General features: G+C 34.4%; 1 protein-coding gene across 1 annotated transcript in view; it reads left to right on the forward strand.

Moving 5' to 3' along the window:
- SULT1E1 (sulfotransferase family 1E member 1) overlaps nucleotides 1-19793 on the forward strand; it is a 32354-nt gene extending 12561 nt beyond the window's left edge. Inside the window, exons 5-8 of the mRNA XM_082463935.1 lie at nucleotides 8530-8656; nucleotides 10563-10657; nucleotides 13538-13718; nucleotides 15629-19793. Coding sequence (XP_082320061.1) covers nucleotides 8530-8656; nucleotides 10563-10657; nucleotides 13538-13718; nucleotides 15629-15741 — 516 coding nt within the window. The 3' untranslated portion in view covers nucleotides 15742-19793. The remainder of the gene's footprint in view (nucleotides 1-8529; nucleotides 8657-10562; nucleotides 10658-13537; nucleotides 13719-15628) is intronic.
- The last annotated feature ends 1976 nt before the right edge of the window (nucleotides 19794-21769 follow it).

The following is a 21769-nucleotide window of genomic DNA, read 5'->3' on the forward strand; positions in this document are numbered from 1 at the left end:
AAGTTACTTTTTTTCTTTGGAGAATGAGATGAAGCCTTGATGTTACCCCTTTATTTATTTATTTATTTTAATTTTAAAAAGTTAAAAAAAATTTTTTTTATAAATTAATTAATTTATTTATTTTTGGCTGTGTTGGGTCTTCATTTCTGTGTGCAGGCTTTCTCTAGTTGCAGCGAGTGGGGGCTACTTTTCGTTGCAGTGCATGGGCTTCTCATTGCAGTGGCTTCTCTTGTTGCAGAGCAGGGGCTCTAGGCTCACAGGCTTCAGTAGTTGTGGCATGCAGCCTCAGTAGTTGTGGCGTGCAGGCTCAGTAGCTGTGGCACATGGGCTTAGTTGTTCCGTGGCATGTGGGATCTTCCCGGACGAGGACTTCAGCCCATGTGCCCTGCATTGGCAGGTGGATTCTTAACCACCGTGCCACCAGGGAATTCCCCCCCTTTACTTTTAAATGAAAATACATACTGTACCTTTATAATAGCCTTAGTCTTCACAAAACTGCTGATCATCTCAGAGATCACCAAAGACTAGGAGACAATTGGATGGATTCACATCCTGAGTACTTCCAGGGTGATTCACTGGTAGACAAGATGAGAGGTGAATTGAGACTGTTAGTAAAAGTGTGTTTGGAGTGTTGGACTAGAAACTTTAAGTTATAAAAAAGAAGAAAGTAAAAAAAAAAAAGGGAACAGGCTAATAGATAAAAGAAACAATTGAGGCCAATAAACTTGAGAACTTGGAGTTGTTGCAGAAGAGGTATATTCCTGATAAGAAAGAAAGAATAAAGAAACAGGACTGTCTTGGAAGAAAACATGGTGCTCAAGGACAAGGCTTCAGAAACTTTAGGGTACTGACAAGTTTCAAGATTTGGCTAAAAATATTGTTAGCTGAAGTAAAATAGAGGTAATGATCAATGACCACGTGAACCTAGAGAATCAGATGGATCATGCGTACAGACACTAAAATTATACAGTGTGGTGAAAAGCTTTGGTATGGAGAGTAACGCTATGAGGCAGGTGTTCAGATCTTCAATTAAAGCAAGGGAATGACCACAAGCTTAAAAATGGCTCAGCTGGTTGAAGTATGAATTATTATATGATCAGGGGTTTTTCAAGTGTAGGAATTTTAAGATAGATTATGATCCCAAGTGAATTGTGGGCAAAATAGAAACTTTGACTTGAGAGAACTGAGTGGAAAGACCTAGATTTACCTCGAAGGCAGGAAGAGCATGTGCAGTGAAAAGTTAGGGAAGAGAATAGGATCTTCCAAAAAAGAGATAAGACAAACTGATGGAAGTTTAAGGAAAGAGGAATTGCTTTAACTTCCCACCTTCCTCCGTCCCACATCCTGGAGAATAAAAACTTTCATGGACGACCTGGAGCAAAGGTTTAAATACAGATAGTATTTTTTTAAATTAAATTTAATTAAATTAATTAATTTATTTATACAGCAGGTTCTTATTAGTTATCTATTTTACACATACTAGTGTATATAAGTCAATCCCAATCTATCAATTCATCCCAACACCGCCCCCGCCTCACTTACCCCTCTTGGTGTCAATACATTTATTCTCTACATCTGTGTCTCTATTTCTCCCTTGCAAACTGGTTCAACTGTATCATTTTTCAAGATTCCACATATATGCATTAATATAGGATATTTGTTTTTCTCTTTCTGACATACTTCACTCTGTATGACCGTCTCTAGATCCATCCATGTCTCTACAAATGACCCAATTTCGTTCCTTTTTATGGCTGAGTAATATTCCATTGTACCACATCTTTATCCATTCTTCTGTCGATGGGCATTTAGGTTGCTTCCGTGACCTGGCTATTGCAAATAGTGCTGCAATGAACATTGGGGTGCATGTGTCTCTTTGAATTATGGTTTTCTCTGGGTATACGCCCAGGAGTGGGATTGCTGGGTCATATGGTAATTCTATTTTTAGTATCTTAAGGAACCTCCATACTGTTCTCCATAGTGGCTGTATCAATTTATATTCCCACCAACAGTGCAAGAGGGTTCCCTTTTCTCCACAACCTCTCCAGCAATTGTTGCTTGTAGATTTTCTGATGATGCCCATTCTAACCAGTGCGAGGTAATACCTCACTGTAGTGTTGATTTACGTTTATCTAATAATTAGTGATGTTGATCAGCTTTTCATGTGACTTTTGGACATCTGTATGTCTTCTTTGGAGAAATGTCTATTTAGGTCTTCTGCCCATTTTTGATTGGGTCTTTGTTTTTTTAATATTGAGCTGAATGAGCTGTTTATATATTTTGGAGATTAATCCTTTGTCCATTGATTCATTTGCAAATATTTTCTCCCATTCTGAGGATTTTCTTCTTTGTCTTGTTTATAGTTTCCTTTGCTGTGCAAAAGCTTTTAAGTTTCATTAGGTCCCATTTGTTTATTTTTGTTTTTATTTCCATTACTCTAGGAGATGGGTCAAAAAAGATCTTGCTGTGATTTATGTCGAAGAGTGTTCTTCCTATGTTTTCCTCTAAGAGTTTTATAGTGTCCAGTCTTACATTTAGGTCTTTAATCCATTTTGTTTTATTTATTTAGTTTATTTGTGTATGGTGTTAGGGAGTGCTCTAATTTCATTCTTTTACATGTAGCTGTCCAGTTTTCCCAGCACCACTTATTGAAGAGACTGTCTTTTCTCCATTGTATATCCTTGCCTCCTTTGTCATAGATTAGTTGACCATAGGTGCATGGATTTATCTCTGAGCTTTCTATCCTGTTCCACTGATCTATATTTCTGTTTTTGTGCCAGTACCATATTGTCTTGATTACTGTAGCTTTGTAATATAGTCTGAACTCAGGGAGTCTGATTCCTCCAGCTCCATTTTTTCCCTCAAGATTGCTTTGGCTATTCGGGGTCCTTTGTGTCTCCATACAAATTTTAAGATTTTTTGTTCTAGTTCTGTAAAAAATGTCATTGGTAATTTGATAGGAATTGCATTGAATCTGTAGATTGCTTTGGGTAGTCTAGCTATTTTCACAATTTTGATTCTTCCAATCCAAGAACATTGTATATCTCTCCATCTGTTTGTGTCATCTTTGATTTCTTTCATCATTATCTTATAGTTTTCTGAGCACAGATCTTTTGCCTCCTTAGGTAGGTGTATTCCTAGGTATTTTATTCTTTTTGTTGCAATGGTGAATGAGATTGTTTTCTTGATTTCTCTTTCTGATCTTTCATTGTTAGTATGTAGGAATGCAAGAGATTTCTGTGCATTAATTTTGTATCCTGCTACTCTACCAGATTCATTGATTAGCTCTAGTAGTTTTCTGGTGGCATCTTTAGGATTCTCTATGTATAATATCATGTCATCTGCAAACAGTGACAGTTTTACTTCTTCTATTCCTTTTATTTCTTTTCCTTCTCTGATTGCCATGGCTAGGACTTCCAAAACTATGTTGCATAATGGTGGCGAGAGTGGACATCCTTGTCTTGCTCCTGATCTTAGAGGAAATGCTTTCAGTTTTTCACCGTTGAGTATGATGTTTGCTATGTGTTTGTCGTATACGGCCTTTGTTTTGTTGAGGTAAGTTCCCTCTATGCCCATTTTCTGGAGAGTTTTTAATCATAAATTGGTGTTGAATTTTGTCAAAAGCTTTTTCTGCATCTATTGATATGATCATATGGTTTTTATTCTTCAGTTTGTTAATATGGTGTATCACATTGATTGATTTGCATATATTGAAGTATCCTTGCCTCCCTGGGGTAAATCTCACTTGATCATGGTGTATGATCCTTTTAATGTATTGTTGGATTCTGTTTGCTAGTATATCATTGAGGATTTTTGCATCTATATTCATCAGTGATATTGGTCTGTAATTTTCTTTTTTTTGTAGTATCTTTTTCTGGTTTTGGTATCAGGGTGATGGTGGCCTCATAGAATGAGCTTGGGAATGTCCTTTCCTCTGCAATTTTTTGGAAGACTTTGAGAAGGATGGGTGCTAGCTGTTCTCTAAATCTTTGATAGAATTCACCTGTGAAGCCATCTGGTCCTGGACTTTTGTTTGTTGGAAGATTTTAAATCACAGTTTCAATTTCATCACTTGTGCCTGTTCTGTTCATATTTTCTATTTCTTCCTGGTTCAGTCTTGGAAGGTTATAGCTTTCTAAGAATTTGTCCATTTCTTTCAGGTTGTCCATTTTATTGGCATAGAGTTCCTTGCAGTAGTCTCTTATGATGCTTTGTATTTATGCGGTGTCCGCTGTAACTTCTCCTTTTTCATTTCTAATTTTATTGATTTGAGTCCTCTCCCTCATTTTTTTGATGAGTCTGGCTAAAGTTTTATCAATCTTGTTTACCTTCTCAAAGAACCAGCTTTTAGTTTTATTGATCTTTGCTATTGTTTTCTTTGTTTCTATTTCATTTATTTTTGCTCTGATCTTTATGATTTCTTTCCTTCTACTAACTTTGGGTTTTGTTTGTTTTCTTTCTCTAGTTCCTTTAGGTGTAAGGTTACATTGTTTTTTTGAGATTTTTCTTGTTTCTTGATGTAGGAATGTATTGCTATAAACTTCCCTCTTCGAACTGCTTTTGCTGCATCCCATAGGTTTTGGATTATTGTGTTTTCCTTGTCGTTTGTCTCTAGGTATTTTTTGATTTCCTCTTTGATTTCTTCAGTGATCTCTTGGTTATTTAGTAACGTATTGTTTACCTTCCACGTGTTTGTGTTTTTAATGTTTTTTCCATGTAATTGATTTCTAATCTCACTGCATTGTGGTTGGAAAAGATGCTTGATGTGATTTCAATTTTCTTAAATTTATCAAGGCTTGATTTGTGACCCAAGATGTGATCTATCCTGGAGAATGTTCCATGTGCACTTGAGAAGAAAGTGTAATCAGCTGTTTTCGAATGGAATGTCCTATAAATATCAATTTAATCTATCTGGTCTATTGTGTCATTTAAAGTTTGTGTTTCCTTATTAATTTTCTGTCTGGATGATCTGTCCATTGGTGTAAGTGAGGTGTTAAAGTCCCCCACTATTATTGTGTTACTGTCAATTTCCTCTTTTATAGCTGTTAGCATTTGCCTTTTGTATTGAGGTGCTTCTTTGTTGGGTGCATAAATATTTTCAATTGTTATATCTTCTTCTTAGATCAATCCCTTGATCATTATGTAGTGTCCTTTCTTGTCTCTTGTAACATTCTTTATTTTAAAGTCCATTTTATCTGATATGAGTATTGCTATTCCAGCTCTCTTTTGATTTCCATTTGCATGGAATATCTTTTTCCATTCCCTCACTTTCAGTCTGTATGTGTCCCTAGGTCTGAAGTGGGTCTCTTGTAGAAAGTATATAGATGGGTCTTGTTTTTGTATGCATTCAGTGAGCCTGTGTCTTTTGGTTGGAGCACTTAATCCATTCATATTTAAGGTAATTATCAATATGTATGTTCCTATTACCATTTTCTTAATTGTTTTGGGTTTGTTTTGTAGGTCCTTTTCTTCTCTTGTGTTTCCCACTTAGAGAAGTTCCTTTAGCATTTGTTGTAGAGCTGGTTTGGTGGTGCTGAATTCTCTTAGTTTTTGCTTGTCTGTAAAGCTTTTGATTTCTCCATCAAATTTTAATGAGATCCTTGCTGGGTAGAGTAATCTTGGTTGCAGGTTCTTCCCTTTCATCACTTTAGGTATATCATGCCACTCCCTTCTGGCTTGTAGTGTTTCTGCTGAGAATCCAGCTGTTAACCTTATGGGAGTTCCCTTGTATGTTATTTGTCATTTTTCTCCAATGCTTTTATAATTTTTCTTTGTCTTTAATTTTTGTCAGTTTGATTACTATGTGTCTCTGCATGTTTCTCCTTGGGTTTATCTTGCCTGGGACTCTCTGCACTTCCTGGACTTGGGTGGCTATTTCTTTTCCCATGTTAGGGAAGTTTTCAACTATAATCTCTTCAAGAATTTTCTCTCTCTCTCTTCTCCTTCTGAGACCCCTATAATTCGAATGTTGGTGCATTTAATGTTGTTCCAGAGGTCTCTTAGGCTGTCTTCATTTATTTTCATCCTTTTTTCTTTATTCTGTTCTGCAGCAGTGAATTCCACCATTCTGTCTTCCAAGTCACTTATCCGTTCTTCTGCCTCAGTTATTTTGCTATTGATTCCTTCTAGTGTATTTTTCATTTCAGTTATTGTATTGTTCTTCTCTGTTTGTTTGTTCTTTAATTCTTCTAGGTCTTTGTTCTTTAATTCTTCTAGGTCTTGGTTAAACATTTCTTGCATATTCTCGATCTTTGCCTCTATTCTTTTTCCGTGGTCCTGGATCATCTTCACTATCATTATTCTGAATTCTTTTTCTGGAAAGTTGCCTATCTCCACTTCATTTAGTTGTTTTTCTGGGGTTTTATCTTGTTCTTTAATCTGGTACATAGTCCTCTGCCTTCTCATTTTGTCTGTGTTTCTGTGAATGTAGTTTTCTTTCCACAGGCTCAGGATTGTTGTTCTTCTTGCTTCTGCTCTCTGCCCTCTGGTAGATGAGGTTATCTAAGAGGGTTGTGCAAGCTTCCTGATGGGAGGGACTGGTGGTGGGTAGAGCCGGGTGTTGCTCTGGTGGGCAGAGCTCAGTAAAACTTTAATCCACTTGTCTGCTCATGGGTGGGGCTGGGTTGCCTCCCTGTTGGTTGTTTGGCCTGAGGTGACCCAGGACTGAAGCCTACAGGTCCTTTGGTGGGGCTAATGGTGTACTTCGGGAAGGCTCATGCCAAGGAGTACTTCCCAGAACTTCTGCTGCTAGTGTCCTTGTATCTACAGTGAGCCACAGATGCCCCCCACCTCTACAGGAGACCCTCCAACACTAGCAGGTAGGTCCGGTTTAGTCTCCTGTGGGGTCACTTCTCCTTCCCCCTGGGTCTTGATGTGCACACTACTTTGTGTGTACCCTTCAAGAGTGGAGTCTCTGTTTCCCCCAGTTCTGTCGAAGTCTTGCAATCAAATCCTGCTAGCCTTCAAAGTCTGATTCTCTGGGAATTCCTCCTCCTTTTGCCAGACGCCCAGGTTGGGAAGCCTGACGTGGGGCTCAGGACTTTCACTCCAGTGGGTGGACTTCTGTGGTATAATTTTTCTCCAGTTTGTGAGTCACCCACCCCCCCCCCATTTATGGGATTTGATTTTATTGTGATTGCTCCCCTATTACCATCTCATTTCAGCTTCCCCTTTGTCTTTTGAGGTGGGTTATCTTTTTTGGTGAGTTTCAGTGTCTTCCTGTCAATGATTGTTCAGCAGTTAGTTGTGATTCTGGTGCTCTTGCAAGAGAGAGTAAACACACGTCTTTGTACCCCTCCATCTTGAACCAATCCATGGATAGTATTTTGAGATGCAGAGAATATTCAAGACAGAGGGAACAGCATGAATAGAAAAGAGAGATGAAAATTATGAAGTAAATTGTTGGATATAGTGGCAAAGAGTTCCATTCAGCTAATAGGCAAAAAGGACTAGGGAGAGTTTTAAGTAAGATTGGAAAAGATCAATATGGCTAATGATAGCTTTGATGAGAAAAGAAAGTTCACTTTATTTACTGTAGTATTTGGAGCTTTTTATAGTGGGACCTTAAAAATGAAAACCATACTTCTTAGAGTATACAAAAAGATTTCTTTAAAATTGTTTGAAAATGTATTAACTTGAGTAAGACAGGTTATGAGCCTAATCATATCCAGGAAAGAGTGGAGAGTCAAGAGTAGCCATTCCCAACGGCATTGCTCAGGTGCCTGAATGAGGAAGTGGAAGACCAGAGAGATGGAGTTTACTTTTGCAGCTCTTTTCCTGCAGCACTGAGTGTTTGACCTAGAAAAGACTGTAACGATCTGATGTAACTCATTTGTTTAGTAGATAGAAAATGTAGGTCCAAAATGATTGGTGCTTTGCACAAGATGGTAGAAATTAGTGCCAGAACCAGCATCTAAAACCAAAGCTTCCTGACTGTTCATTTATTGATGTTTCCTCACTATATAAAATGGAAACTCAACAAGGTGAGTGAAGATTATATTTTTTCACTGACAACAACATGCACTTAAAAAGAACCTCATAAACACGATTTTTTCTTCAAGATTGCAAGCAAGAAAATAACAGGACTTTTTTTTTTTAAATTGCTATAAGGAATAATGGTGTAGTATAAAGGCCAGAAGACTTTTTACTCTCATTGGGTACATTTATTCTCAACCACGTATTCTGACTAAGCTTCAGTTTAGTTTCTTCACTTATAAATTGGGGATAATAATCTGCCTCATCCATTTTATATCAGTGGAATTTGAGACACTCAAATGAAATATGTGAAGTAAAAATGAATATGGCACAAAAATGAAAAGTGAGAACTAACATTGAACAACAATGCAAAAGATGCTGTCACTTCAGATTATTTAAGGAGTTTTCTTCTTTATAATTTTATATATATTTATATATTTTCCACAATAAATATGTGTTATGTTTATAGTCGAAAACATAAACGTTTCCTTTTTAAATCTTGATGAGACTATATTTGAAAAATATTAGCTGATTTAATATCTAATTTCATCTTCTTAGATCATCTATGTTTGCCGGAATGCCAAGGATGTGGTTGTTTCTTATTATTATTTCTTTTTAATGGTGACTGCTAATCCAGATCCTGGTTCTTTTCAAGATTTTGTGGAAAAATTCATGGATGGAGAAGGTATGAACAGTTTCTTTTTCTGAATTCTTTCAAGGTAAATGATACAAGACAAATGGCATCTCTGGGCAAAAATTTTTGTTGTCTTTTCTGGTCTGTTATCCTTCCTGGTCCTTAATTAAAACACAGAAATTCTAGAAGACCTTGAACTTTAGAACAAGCATAGAGTTTCCAGATCAGATGGCAAATTGCAGAATCTGGATACTCTAGTTTGGTGCCCACAAATAAATATACAGATGTATGTGTGTCCAATTCTCTCTCATCTCTTTTTATTACAGAAGCACTTCACAGTGTGTTATTACAACTTCATTGAACAAGAGGGGAAAAAGACAGAGGAGAGAAAATGTTCATTTGTTTCTAAGAAAAATTTCAGATACTACATGGGGCCAGAATTCACAAAGAAGTCTGAATATCTGCAAAGTTCTTACTCATTCTAACCACTGTACAGTCTGAATAATCCAACTAGATTTCTCAGAACAGTACAAGAGTTACTTGAGCAGAAATTCTGGGAAATTTTGTCTTTTTATTTAACTCCCAACTAAAGCAACTGAGTATTCAAATTTGAGAAAGAAAGGGTTCAGGAGAATCTAGTATTAACTAAAGAAGACCATTCTAATCCTGTAGTAATAATTGTAAGTAAAAAGGATAATAACACTATTTTTATATCCACAAAATTTATATTGACTCAATGAAAATGTGGTATATGTGCTTTACGCTTGTTGCTACATTTGGAAAATTTTATGCTAAAGCATCATGAATAAAATACATGCCTCAAGATCATCAAACAGGTGTTATAAGGCAGAGAAAGATAATGTACCTCTGCAAAATGAACGAATAAGATCACTATAAATATCATTATATGACTTTTTCTGTAAAGAAAAAAATGTAACAAAACAGAAACAGACCTACCCCCATATACAGAAAACAAACTAGTGTTTACCACAGGGGAGGGGGATGGGGAAGGGTAAAATAGATGAAGGGGATTATGAGATACAAGCTGCTAGTTATAAAATAAATAAGTCACAGGGAAGTAATGGGCAACATAGGGAATATAGTCAATATTTTATTATAACTTTACAGTGTGTAATCTATTAAAATATTGAATCACTATGTTGTACAACCACTATAATATTGTAAGCCAACTATAGTAAATAAATAAATAAATAAATAAATAAATTGTCGGTAGAGTCAAAGAACAGAAGAGGTATGTAACGATTTAATGCAAAGCAGAGTACTTTGACTCACACATCATTATATTATCATGTCAGCTTTTTACTGGGTAAAATACTTGGATATATGTGAGAGAAGATGAGGGAAGAGAAAGGAAGAAACCGTATTTGGTCATACCACATCATCTCCAAAATCTTCTAAGTTTTTAGCGTGAGAATGATACTAAGGGTCCCTAAGAGGACACCTCTTACCATTTAAACTGCGAGTAGTGTAACAAAAATTATATAGCTGCTAGCTTCAGTTACCAAAGCTAGTTATTAAATGGTATATTTGAGACCTGGACTGAATTCTGATCATAATAATGTTGATAATTCCACTACTCAACTCCTTTCACTAATAACCTGATTTAACACGCACACACACACACACACACACACACACACACCCCATTTTCAAAAATGCTCTCATAAGCTCTGAATCAAATGGATGGGGTCTTCCTTCACTTTTTCCCTGAGTCATAAACCATGTCATAATAATGAAAGTTGAGAATATGTTTCTGTACATAGTTTATTCAACATACTGTGCTGCTTTTGCTGCAGAGAAATCTGCTTCAGATGTGCAGCTGATCTCTAGTTTTCATTCCATGACCATTTATTTATATTTCTTTGTCTGAAGACTCATTTTCAAGTTATATAAAGATGATGCTATCTCCTCACGTTGTTTTTGTCTCTAATTTTAGTTCCTTATGGTTCCTGGTATGAACACACAAAATCTTGGTGGGAAAAGAGAAAGAATCCACAAGTGCTATTTCTTTTCTATGAAGACATGAAGGAGGTGAGAAACTCAAAACATATGACAACTTAGTAATTCTCAAAATGTTAGAATTTGACAACATGGTAAATACAAAATTCTGCCTTTAAATAAATGATGCAGCCAACTCCAAAAGTTAAAATAATCCAGATACTTTAGCACAGATTTGAAGCTAGTAAATAAAAACCTTCTGTAAATGAATACATATAAATCCAAGTCTCAAAAAATTACCAAAGACAAAAGTTGAAGGAATTTGAGTTCATAAAACAAAACAACAACAACACGTACACACATATGCACACAAGGAATCACAATGGGCAAGAAGAGTTAACTGGTCTCCAAATCCATAGATGTAGGAATAATCAGACAAGGACCATAAAATAACTATGCTGAACATGTTTAAAGAAACAAAAGAAGAAATTAAAAATTTTACAAAAAAACAAGAGATTACTAAAATTGACAAAGCAGATTTGGAAAAAACCCCAGCAAAATAGAATTTCTAAAATAATTTTTAAAAATGAAAATTAGAAAATTAAAAGATAGTTTAAATAAAAGATAAGACATAGCTAAATAGTGAATTAGTAATGAAGAAGATGATGCTGAGGAAAGTCCACAGGATGTACCACAGTGAGATAAACAGAATACTTCAGAAGAGGTAATGAACATATAAGATAGAGTAATAAGGTCCCACATATATCAACTCAAACTTCCAGAAGAAGAGAGTAAAGAGAATGCTGGAACAACAATATGAAAAAGAGTGAGGACATCACAATTTCTTCATAATCTGGTTTTTTTTTCCAGCTTTGTTAATAATCAGGGTAATTCAAAATAAAAATTACTAGGATGCCCTTTCACATCCACCAGACTGACAACAATTAAAAAGTCTGACAATAATAAATACCAGTCAGGATGTGTATTAGTGAGAAGTAACACATTTCTGATAAGAGTATAAAAATATACAAACACTATGGAAACAACATGTTACCTAGGGAGGGCAAACATGCACATAATTTAAGACTCAGAAATTCCACTAGTAGATATATGCTCTTGAGAAACACTGACTTGTGTGTAGTAGTTTATATATACAGCAACCTTCATAGCAGCATTCCCCATGACCATAAAAATTGGAAACAACCCAAATATACATATATTCAGGAATCAATACATGATATATACTATTATTCTACAATTAAATATTATATTGCAATGAAAAGGAATACACTTCAAATGTGCACATCAATTGGGTAAAACCAAACCATATGTTGTCTAGGGATACATACATGAGTTTCAAATCTACAGAGTAAAGCCCAGGATTGATTAGATCAATTTCAGGATAGCAAGTTTGTTGTTGTTTGTGGAAATTGGAATGGAGAATGAAAAGAATGAAGTTGGAAACTTGCAAATGGAAAAACTCAATCAATTATGAACGTTTTATTGCATACATTGGGTAGTAGGTTAGGGTACTATATTGATTTTTATTCTTTAAAGCACATATGTGCACATATCAAATAATTTTAAAATGAAAGACAAAATACTGGGTCTTTTTATTAAGGGGTAAGAAATATCTTCTCTCATTCTTTATTAGTACCAAGAAAGCAGTTGATATCCATGTCTTGTCCACATCTTTGCACAATTATTAAGATTCATGTGGCAGTAATTCTAGATTTACTTTGATGAGGACAAATTTGAAATAAAATCATAAGTATTATTTTAGAAACTGAATTATTATTTCTTTACAGAATTTAACACAGAACAAATTGGAATGAGAAGCAGCCATGATCTGTAGTTTATTTTATTACTTAAATTTGTGTTCTGTAACTAGAATATTGAAGACAGTAAATTTAAAAGGCACACGAAAAAAATTTATTAGTTAATCCAACCATTTCACCCTTTCAAATTGTTCATGTCCATTTACTCTCTATTTTGGTCAATAATGGCCATGTTTAGGTTTCTTCTCTATTTGAGTGAATGAGGAACAGAAGAATAAATGTTTACTCTTGTTTCTACAACATATCAAGTAGAAAGAGAAAAAGACAGTAACCTTGCTATGTAGAGATACTACCTTTTTTTGTAGAAAACAAGTAAATAAAAAACATGTGAGAATACATATATGGTACAATGGATTTATATAGGGATTTATGGGAGCAAAAATAGAGTTATCTAACTCAAATTGGAATAGTCGAGGAAATCATCCCAAAGAAGGTGATACTTAAGCTGAAGTTTGACAGGCAAACCGTAATTTGTAGGACAGGGAATTAGAGAACTGCATTCTGTGTAAAGGGAACTACATACCAGAATAAGCATTATAGTTGGTTTTGAGAATTGTTGCATTGAAAGATTAAGCTGAATAATAGGGTATGCTATAGAAGTGACTAGAGATGGGGATGTTTGTAGCTATGGTTCATAAAAATCTGATATTGTTCCATGTTGAGTATTTGACTTTTTACACCCTTCCTTAATCTTTCTTGTTCCTTTGCTTCTCACTAGTTACACCAAGAAATTAAAAGAAAAATGAAAGCTGTCTGCATATTTTCAACCCAAAACTTGATCTGCCAAAGGGGACTGTAGTCTTTAAGAGTGTATATTATATTCACAGATAGTATTTATTGAGCATGTACTATGCATAAAGGATGAAAATAAATATTTTATAAACACCATCTCATTTAGTGTTCTAAAAATCTTTGAAGTTTCTTTTATGTCCATTTTATGAATGAGGAAAATTATGCTTAGAGAAGTTAAAAAATACCACTTCCCCAAGAAATGTTTTTACTCTAGAAGCCTAATTCCAATATCAGTGGGGGGAAGAAGAGGGAAGAAAAGTTTTCTTTCTGTGTCCTTTTTTATCCACAAAATAATGTATTCAATTTTAGTAACTGAGTCTTCAAAATATTTTTTTCTTCTTAGAATATCAGAAAAGAGGTGATGAAATTGATAGAATTTCTGGGAAGGAAGGCATCAGATGAGCTTGTGGACAAGATTATAAAACACACTTCATTCCAGGAGATGAAGAACAACCCATCTACCAATTACACAATGCTACCGGATGAAGTCATGAACCAAAAAGTATCTCCCTTCATGAGAAAGGGTGAGATAGTCATGTTATTTACCTCCATTGCTGTAGGAAGTCATAAGCTGAAATAGTTATAGGCAAACATCTATTAAGGTCTATTCATGCCTGTGGACCCTGCTTGTTTTCTTCAGAGCTGTTTCACATTTGAGTGACCAGTTCTGCAGAAGCATAAAATATTAGTACTACTACTAATACTACTAATAAATTACTATTACTTGTTGATTACTTGGTATATGCAGCAAATTATATTAAGAATGACCAGCGGCCACCCCAGCCTCAGTACTAGCACTAATACCACACTCTACTAGTTATTACTTATTAAGTCTTTGTGCCTTGGTGCTGTATCACATACATCATATAAATTGTAAATTCTAATTTTTTTAAAAAAATTCTAATGCAAGAGTTAAGAGAAACTTCTATTATAATCTAATTTTGAGATGAGGAAACAAGCTTAGAACAGTTAGTCAGCTTTTCCTTAACCAAGTGGAAGGCGTTTTTCAAGACTAAATGGCAAATATCCAAACTTATCAAATTGTATACATTAAATATGTACAGTTCTCTGTATATTAATTATACCTCAATAAAGCTGTTTTAAAAAAGACTAAGTTTCAAAACACTTAGTGGCAAATACAGCTTGGCTTAGCAAAAATATCAAGGTACAATGAGGTGACATCTATTGGGAGGAGGCATGGTGGTCTTGATGAGATATAGTCAGTTTATAAATCCAAAGGCATGTAGGATATGCAGAGTATTGGGACATCCAGTCTTACTGATACGTGAAGCAGAAACAGAACAGAGAAAATCTTGCTCTTGGAACCAAATTGTCATTGAGAGGGTCAGGGATTTTTTAAACAATTGGAAAAACAAACCTGCCACTGGGTGAAAATAGGGCACACATGAAAGAGAGTTAACATGCAGAGTAAATTTAAGTTATTGAATCCTCAGATTATCTCAGTTTCTTTTCCCATAATGTCCTCATATATTTTTAAGATAAAACAACAAACTTAAAATAATGGCCATGTTTGTAAAGGGCTTTGTACTGTTATACCCTCTGACCCCACATGATTCTCAAGACACACATTTTCTATCTTCTGCTTTTTGGGTCTTTTCATTGGGAAAGTTTAGATCTCCTTGAGCTAACGGGGCAATTGAACAATTGATTAATTTAAAACACAAGGTGACTTCCTTCTGTCAGGGGAGGGTTGGATGTGATGAAAAGCAAAAGAGAAGAGCCTGCTAGGCTATTGTAACACACAGGTGGGAAACGTTGAGGAGCTTCTCTGTTGGTGGCAGCAGAAATGGAGAGAAGGCAATGGCTAGGAAGAAAGTCTGAATATAAATAAAGAATTAGATATTGTGGTTGAAGGATAACTGCCAAGTTTATGCAGAGGCTACCTGCTGTTGCCATTAACCAGGTTATGGAAAAGGTCACCAAAAAAATGCAATTTTGTAGGGAAGGAAATGAATTTATTTTTAAACTGGGTGAATTTGAGATGCTCGTATGAAATGAAAGTGGTCACATTAGGTAGGCACTTGGATATGAAGATGTAAGTCTGGATTTTAATATTATCAGCATGAAGATGATATTTAATACCTTGGGAGTAGGTAAAACATGGATCTCAGGAGCCCCAACATTTCAGAGGAAATTGGAGAAGAAAAATTAAGTGAAGTATTGATAGCATAACAGGGGAAGGTCAGAGAAATAAATTTGCTGTTTTTTTTGTTTTGTTTTGTTTTAACAATCAGGATAAATCCTTGTTTGCGCTCTCAAATATATAGTATTTATGGTATATATTTTATTTCTATAATTAAGGATTACAAGAATAAAACTTGATTAGGTGTTAATGAAAGTGATGAATATTAGAAAATTTCATTATTCTGGCTGGAAGACATAATATTTACTGTTTTTTTCTCTTTTGTTACAGGGATTGCAGGAGACTGGAAGAATTACTTTACAGTAGCCCTAAATGAGAAATTTGACACACACTATGAGCAGCAAATGAAGGGGTCTACACTGAAGTTACGAACCGAGATCTAGGAAGGGTTTTCTTGACACATCTGAGATTAAAGTGTTCTTCTCATCATTCCTTACCTCTTTTATTTTAGACTAGTAGAGAATGAGTCATGTGAAAGATCATGATCAGGTTCACATGATTATTGAGATCTTCGTAGAAAAAAGCAAGAGAGATTTTTTCCCTGCTGTTATCTTTTAATTTTTTTTTCCTTTTCTTTCTTTATTACAAATTATTACACAAATCTATAACCTATGAGAATGATGTAGGAACACATAAATTATTCAAGTTGTTAAAGCCTCATCAAAAATAACCAAACATTCCAAATTCTTTAACTTTGTTGTTACTTTTTTCCATTTATTAGTACATTTAGTATATACATATACATTTATATACATATATGCATAAATATATATATTTACATGGAATTTGAAAACCTTGACAGAAAGAACTAAAGAATAAATAAATATGAGGGTATAAATAGATCTGTTATTTCCTTCCTGATATTTTCTTTCACTTTCAGCAAAATGGCTTAATTTGGAATTTACCTTAGTTTAATGTAAATTTGGGGCGTAACAGAACTGATTTCTAGACGTTTATAAATAATCCCAATGAGTGTTATTTATGCTTGAATGTCTTTAGTTAATTTGAAATAGTTATGCTTTAGTATTATCTCTGTCCTATACACAATATAATAAAATTAAGCTCTGTAAAGTTTTAAAGAACGTGATATATGCCAGTAAAATAAAATACAAACAAAAGTAAAAGAAGAATTATTTTTTAATTTAAACAATGTTGTTTTGGCTTATGTCTCCTATTTTTCTCTATTCTCTTGATCATTTTTTTTCTATAGCATGTTTCTTTTAACAGTCAGTGCTTCCTTTCTCTAAATCAGAAGACCCACAAGATCTCAAAAAATTCACTGTGGATCTTTAGTAGAATAGAATGTCATTACTTCCTAAACTCAAAGATCAAATCTAGGGAGAAACTGATATATATTTTCTTACTCTTTGGGGGAAAAGCTAGGAATTTCTCAACCCCCTATTTAATAATTATGATTTTCAGAATAAAAGCTATTTTTTAGTGTAACATTGCTATGCATTATACACAAATTGAAGAGTCTTGAAAACTTTAAGATTTTGTTTGGGTTGAGGTGGTAATTAGAATCTCAGTCTCTGGAGGGAACAGCTGTTACATACATACACACATGAATATACCTATACACACATTCAGACTCATTCATTATCATTATTCTTTTTCTGAACCATCTGAGATAAAGACATAATCACCCTTAAATATGCCAGTGTCTATTTCCCCCAAATAAGGCACTTTCCTGTATAATCACAACTATCCAAATCAGGAAATCAATATTAACACAGTACTACCGTCCAATCCATATATTATAATCACATCCATCCCAACTGCTTCATCAAAGGCTTTTTGTTTTCTCCTTCTGGTCCCGGATCCAATCTGAGATAACATGTTGCATTTTATTGTCATATTTCAGATTTCCTTCAGTCTCAACAGCTGCTCAGTATTTTCTGTGTTTCGTGACCTTTGCAGTTTTAGAATATAGACTTTTAATTTTGCACAATATCTTCCAATCTTGCCCATCTCAACTCAGGACATACAGAAAAATTGTGGCTCTCTCAGCACATCACATCAGAGGGCTTGCAATACCAGCCTGTTCCACACTGGTGTTGTCAAACTTGATCATTTGGTTAGATTGGCGTCTGCCCTTTTTATCTACCATAATGTCACTTTTCTATCTTTGTGATTGATTAGTATTTTGTGGGGAGATAATCTGAGACTATAATTCACTCCCTTGCATTTGGCATCCATTGATTATTTAGCCTAAATCTTTCACCACTAAAATGACTGCAAATTCTGTCAATAGTTTCTATTTCTATCATTCTTAATTTATTGCATGGCATTATATTATAAGAAAGGAATTTTTCTTTCCCCTCATTTATTTATTCATATCAATATGAACTCATGACTTCCCATTTAATTCACAAGCTATTATATGTCATATCAAAATGTATTTGATACTCAAATTATCTCAGTTCTGGCTAGTGGGAGTCCCTTTAAACTGGCTCTGTGCCTTCTTGACATTCCCTTATCATCTTTTGAGAACTTATTTTCTGACTTATGTATTTTCCTTGCATCGACCTTGGAACAAGCTATTTTTTCCAAGGAACTTGAGTTAATTTAGTGGAAGGTACCATTTAGAAATCAAGATCTGAGTATTTTGTGTGCTCATTGTTTCTAGACTGTCATTGCTTCTGAGTCACCTTAGTACACAGTTATGTCACTCTTCGTTTCTCAATATCTTTCTCTATAGATAGATAGACATATAGATACATAGGGGCAAATGAATAGATAAATAGATAAATCTCTCTCTATATATGTAATTTGAATCAAAGTATATATACTATGAAAAATACAAGTTTACATCTACACCTATAACTTCAATAATATTATACAATCTTTTCATTTTCTAAATTTCTAAATTATTTCCCATTATCTTTAATGTACTTATTTTTTTGCTTAATCGCACCCCTCTTTCCCCATATGTAACCAATCTCATGATCATGCTACTATCTGCTCTTGCCTGCCACCTACTTGACCCCTAGATTCACTGCCACTTTTCCCTCACCCAGGCATGCTGTTGCCTGCTAGACCCCAATAACTCTTTAGCCCTTAGTAATGTTACCACTTTCAAGGAAAAGAAATATGAAGAAAAGAAATATGAATCTGAACTTATGTGGTCTTCAGGATTCAATTAAAAACACAGTGGTTATACAAGGCCTCTCCCCCATCTTTTCCTGGGGCCTAGAATCCAGCTTTTATCTTCCTAAACCCACAGGCCTCTCAAAAGCTATGCTCAGCTTCTCAGCTACCTTTCAGGAAATCAGAAGTCCTTATGGGATTAGCAGGGTTCGATTCTCTAGATTTCTGTTTCTTCTAGATTTCTGGAACAGTATTTTCATTATTTCACCAAAGTAAAATAAGCCCCAAAGACGCAGAAGGAAAGAAACGATAAAAATTTAAATCATAAATAAGTGAAATTGAATACAGAAAAATAAATAGAGAAAATTAATAAACTAAACACTAGTTCTTAAAAAAAAGTCAATAAAATTGGCAATCCTCTAGCAAGAGTGGCAAAGATGAAAGGATACAAGATGTAAATCATCAATATCAGGAATGGAAAGAAGAGATGTTACCATAGATTACATAGCCAATAAAAGGATAATAAGAAAATACTATAAATAATTTTATGCACATAAATTTGACAACTTAGAAAAAGATAAACCAATTACTTAAAAACTACAAGCTATCAAAACTCAGATCAGATGAAATATATAACCTGAATAGTCCTGTAACTATTAAAAATTGAATTTTTAATTAAAATACTCTTGAAAAGGAAATACCCATTCCTAGCTCACTTCAGTGCAGAATTTTACCAAACATTTAAAGAAGAGTTAAGACCAATTTTACACAATCTCTTCTAGGATACAAAAAAGAAAAGAATGCTTTCCAACTCATAAAACCAATATTATCCTGATACTAAAACCAGACAAACATAGTACAAAAAAGAAAACCATAGGTCAATATCCATAATGAACTTAAACACAAAAATCCTCAACAAAAGTATTAGTGAACTGAATCTAGCAATATATATATTAAAAAAAACACACAATATGACCAATTGAAATTCATATTAAATATGTAAGGAGTTTTCAACATTTGAAAATCAACCTATATAGATCATCATATTAATAAGCTAAAGAAGAGTTATCATATGACCCTATGAATTGATGTAGGAAAATCATTTGATAGAATTCATTGATAAAAACTCTCAGCAATTTGAGAATAAAGGAAAACTATATCAACTTGACACAGACTATCTGTAAAAAGCCTACAGCTAATATCACACTCAATTGTGCAAAGACTGAATCCTTTCATCTTAAAATCAGGAAGAAGGCAAGAATACCTGTTCTCATCATTCTTATTAAACCTGGTAGTAGAAGCTCTGGCCACTGTAATAAGGCAAAAATAAATAAATAAATAAATAGCACACAGATTGCAAAGGAAGAAAGAAAACTGCCATGTCATGAGTATACTCAGCAACCTTGTGGACATTCCTTCATGACAAAGAAATTAGGTCATTTGTCAATAACTGGAATGGAACTAAGCCTTCCTGTCAACAGCCGTGCAAGTCAAAGAACTTAAAATTGAATTCTCCAATCCTAGTCAAGCCATTGGATGACTGGAACCCCAACCAACAATTTGACTATAACCTTGTGAGAGACCCAGAGCCAGAACTACCTTGCTAAGTCATTCCCATATTCCTAACCCTTAGAAACTGCATAAGATAATAAATGTCTGTTGCTTTACACTACTACATTTTAGTGTATGTAATTTGTTACACTATAATATATAACGAATCCAATGTAGAACTGGATATCGCAGATACTAAGTGTACCTCTCCAGACAGTGCTAATCAATTACAAAGAGAGAAATGGTGACATTAAGATGCACAAAACCTATCAGACTCCAGCTTGATCAATAATCAAAGATAACATTTATTTTGTCTCTCTCCAATCTAAATACAGTTAAACTCCATGAAGGCAGGGACTATGTTTTATTCACTCATCAATACAAAGCCTTGTGTATGGTGACTTGTGTACAGTATATATTCATGAATATTAGATGAATGAATGAATGAATGAATGAATGTCTACCCAGGTACATATGTACATCTCTGTTATTAAAAAGAGTTTAAAAAATAAATTCCTTACTTATACAAATGAAAATGTCATTTTTCTCATTTATATCAACTCTTGAAACCATCGAACATTAATTTTAACTGAATTATATAGTACTTTTGTCCAAATCTCTAAATATTAAGACCAAAGTTGTCTATAAAGGAAAAGATTTATTGTACATATTTTAGAACAACTACTCATAGGAAAAATTTTAAACCAGTCTCCAACTTAGTAACTATTTTAGGGAAGGTCTGTGAGAAGCAATTATGTTAGTCAGCTTTACTAAAGAAACCAAACAATCTGAAATCTCTCATTACCTACAATAACAGAGGGCTAGTCCTAGTTCATGTTACCTTTATACTGCCATGCATTTCCAGGTTTTAGACAGGCTGAGACTCTGATACATGTTTTTCATTCTGGGACCCAAGCTGAAGAAGCAGCCCCCTTGGGGTACATGTTCATTCTCAAGTTAGACACAGTAAAGAACAAGAGATCCATTGTAAAATGCAAAGTCTCTTAAAGCATCATTGGTGTGTTCTCACTTCTGCTCACATTTAATTGGCCAAAGATATCATGGCCAAGTCCAAAGTTATTGGGCAGGAAAGTATATACTCCTTTCCCAGCAAAGTGGAGGACAGTGAATATTTGCCAAGATTAACGTCAACTTCCATGATCTTCTCTTACCTTTTTATAGCCTTCATAATCAGAACTGTTGCTATCTATTTGATATTCTACAGGCAGAATTGCATTATCAAGAGTTCAAGCACTTTCTAGTTTCATTCATAATCCCCTGCCATCCCTAAAACTCAGTTATTAATTTTCTTGTTAAGAAAATGCTGAATTTATCACACAGTACTCACATTAAGGCCTCTGAGTCTCCCAATATTTGGCCCAAAGTGTAAGAATCATTTGTGACTCTTGGGCCACAGTGAAAACATCAAATTGATCCACACCTTAAAGATCATCCTTGTTGCTTATCTATTTTATACATACTAGTTTGTATCTCTTAAAACCATACCTCTATCTTGCCCTTCCCCTCTTCCCTAGCCCCACTGGTAACCACTAGTTTGTTCTCTATATCACATTGCACAGTACTGGGAAATATAGCCATTGTTTTGTAAAAACTTTAAATGGAGTATAATCTATAAAAATATTGAATCACTATGTTAAACAACTAAAACTAATATAATATTGTAAGTCAACTATACTTCAATTTTTAATAAAAAGAGAGAGCAAATTAAACAAGGGAGGTATTAGCTGGGCTAAGGTCATGTTAGTCAAC

The sequence above is a fragment of the Balaenoptera physalus genome (assembly GCF_965194825.1).
Source record: "Balaenoptera physalus genome assembly, chromosome: 5".
In the NCBI taxonomy this organism is placed as follows: domain Eukaryota; kingdom Metazoa; phylum Chordata; class Mammalia; order Artiodactyla; family Balaenopteridae; genus Balaenoptera; species Balaenoptera physalus.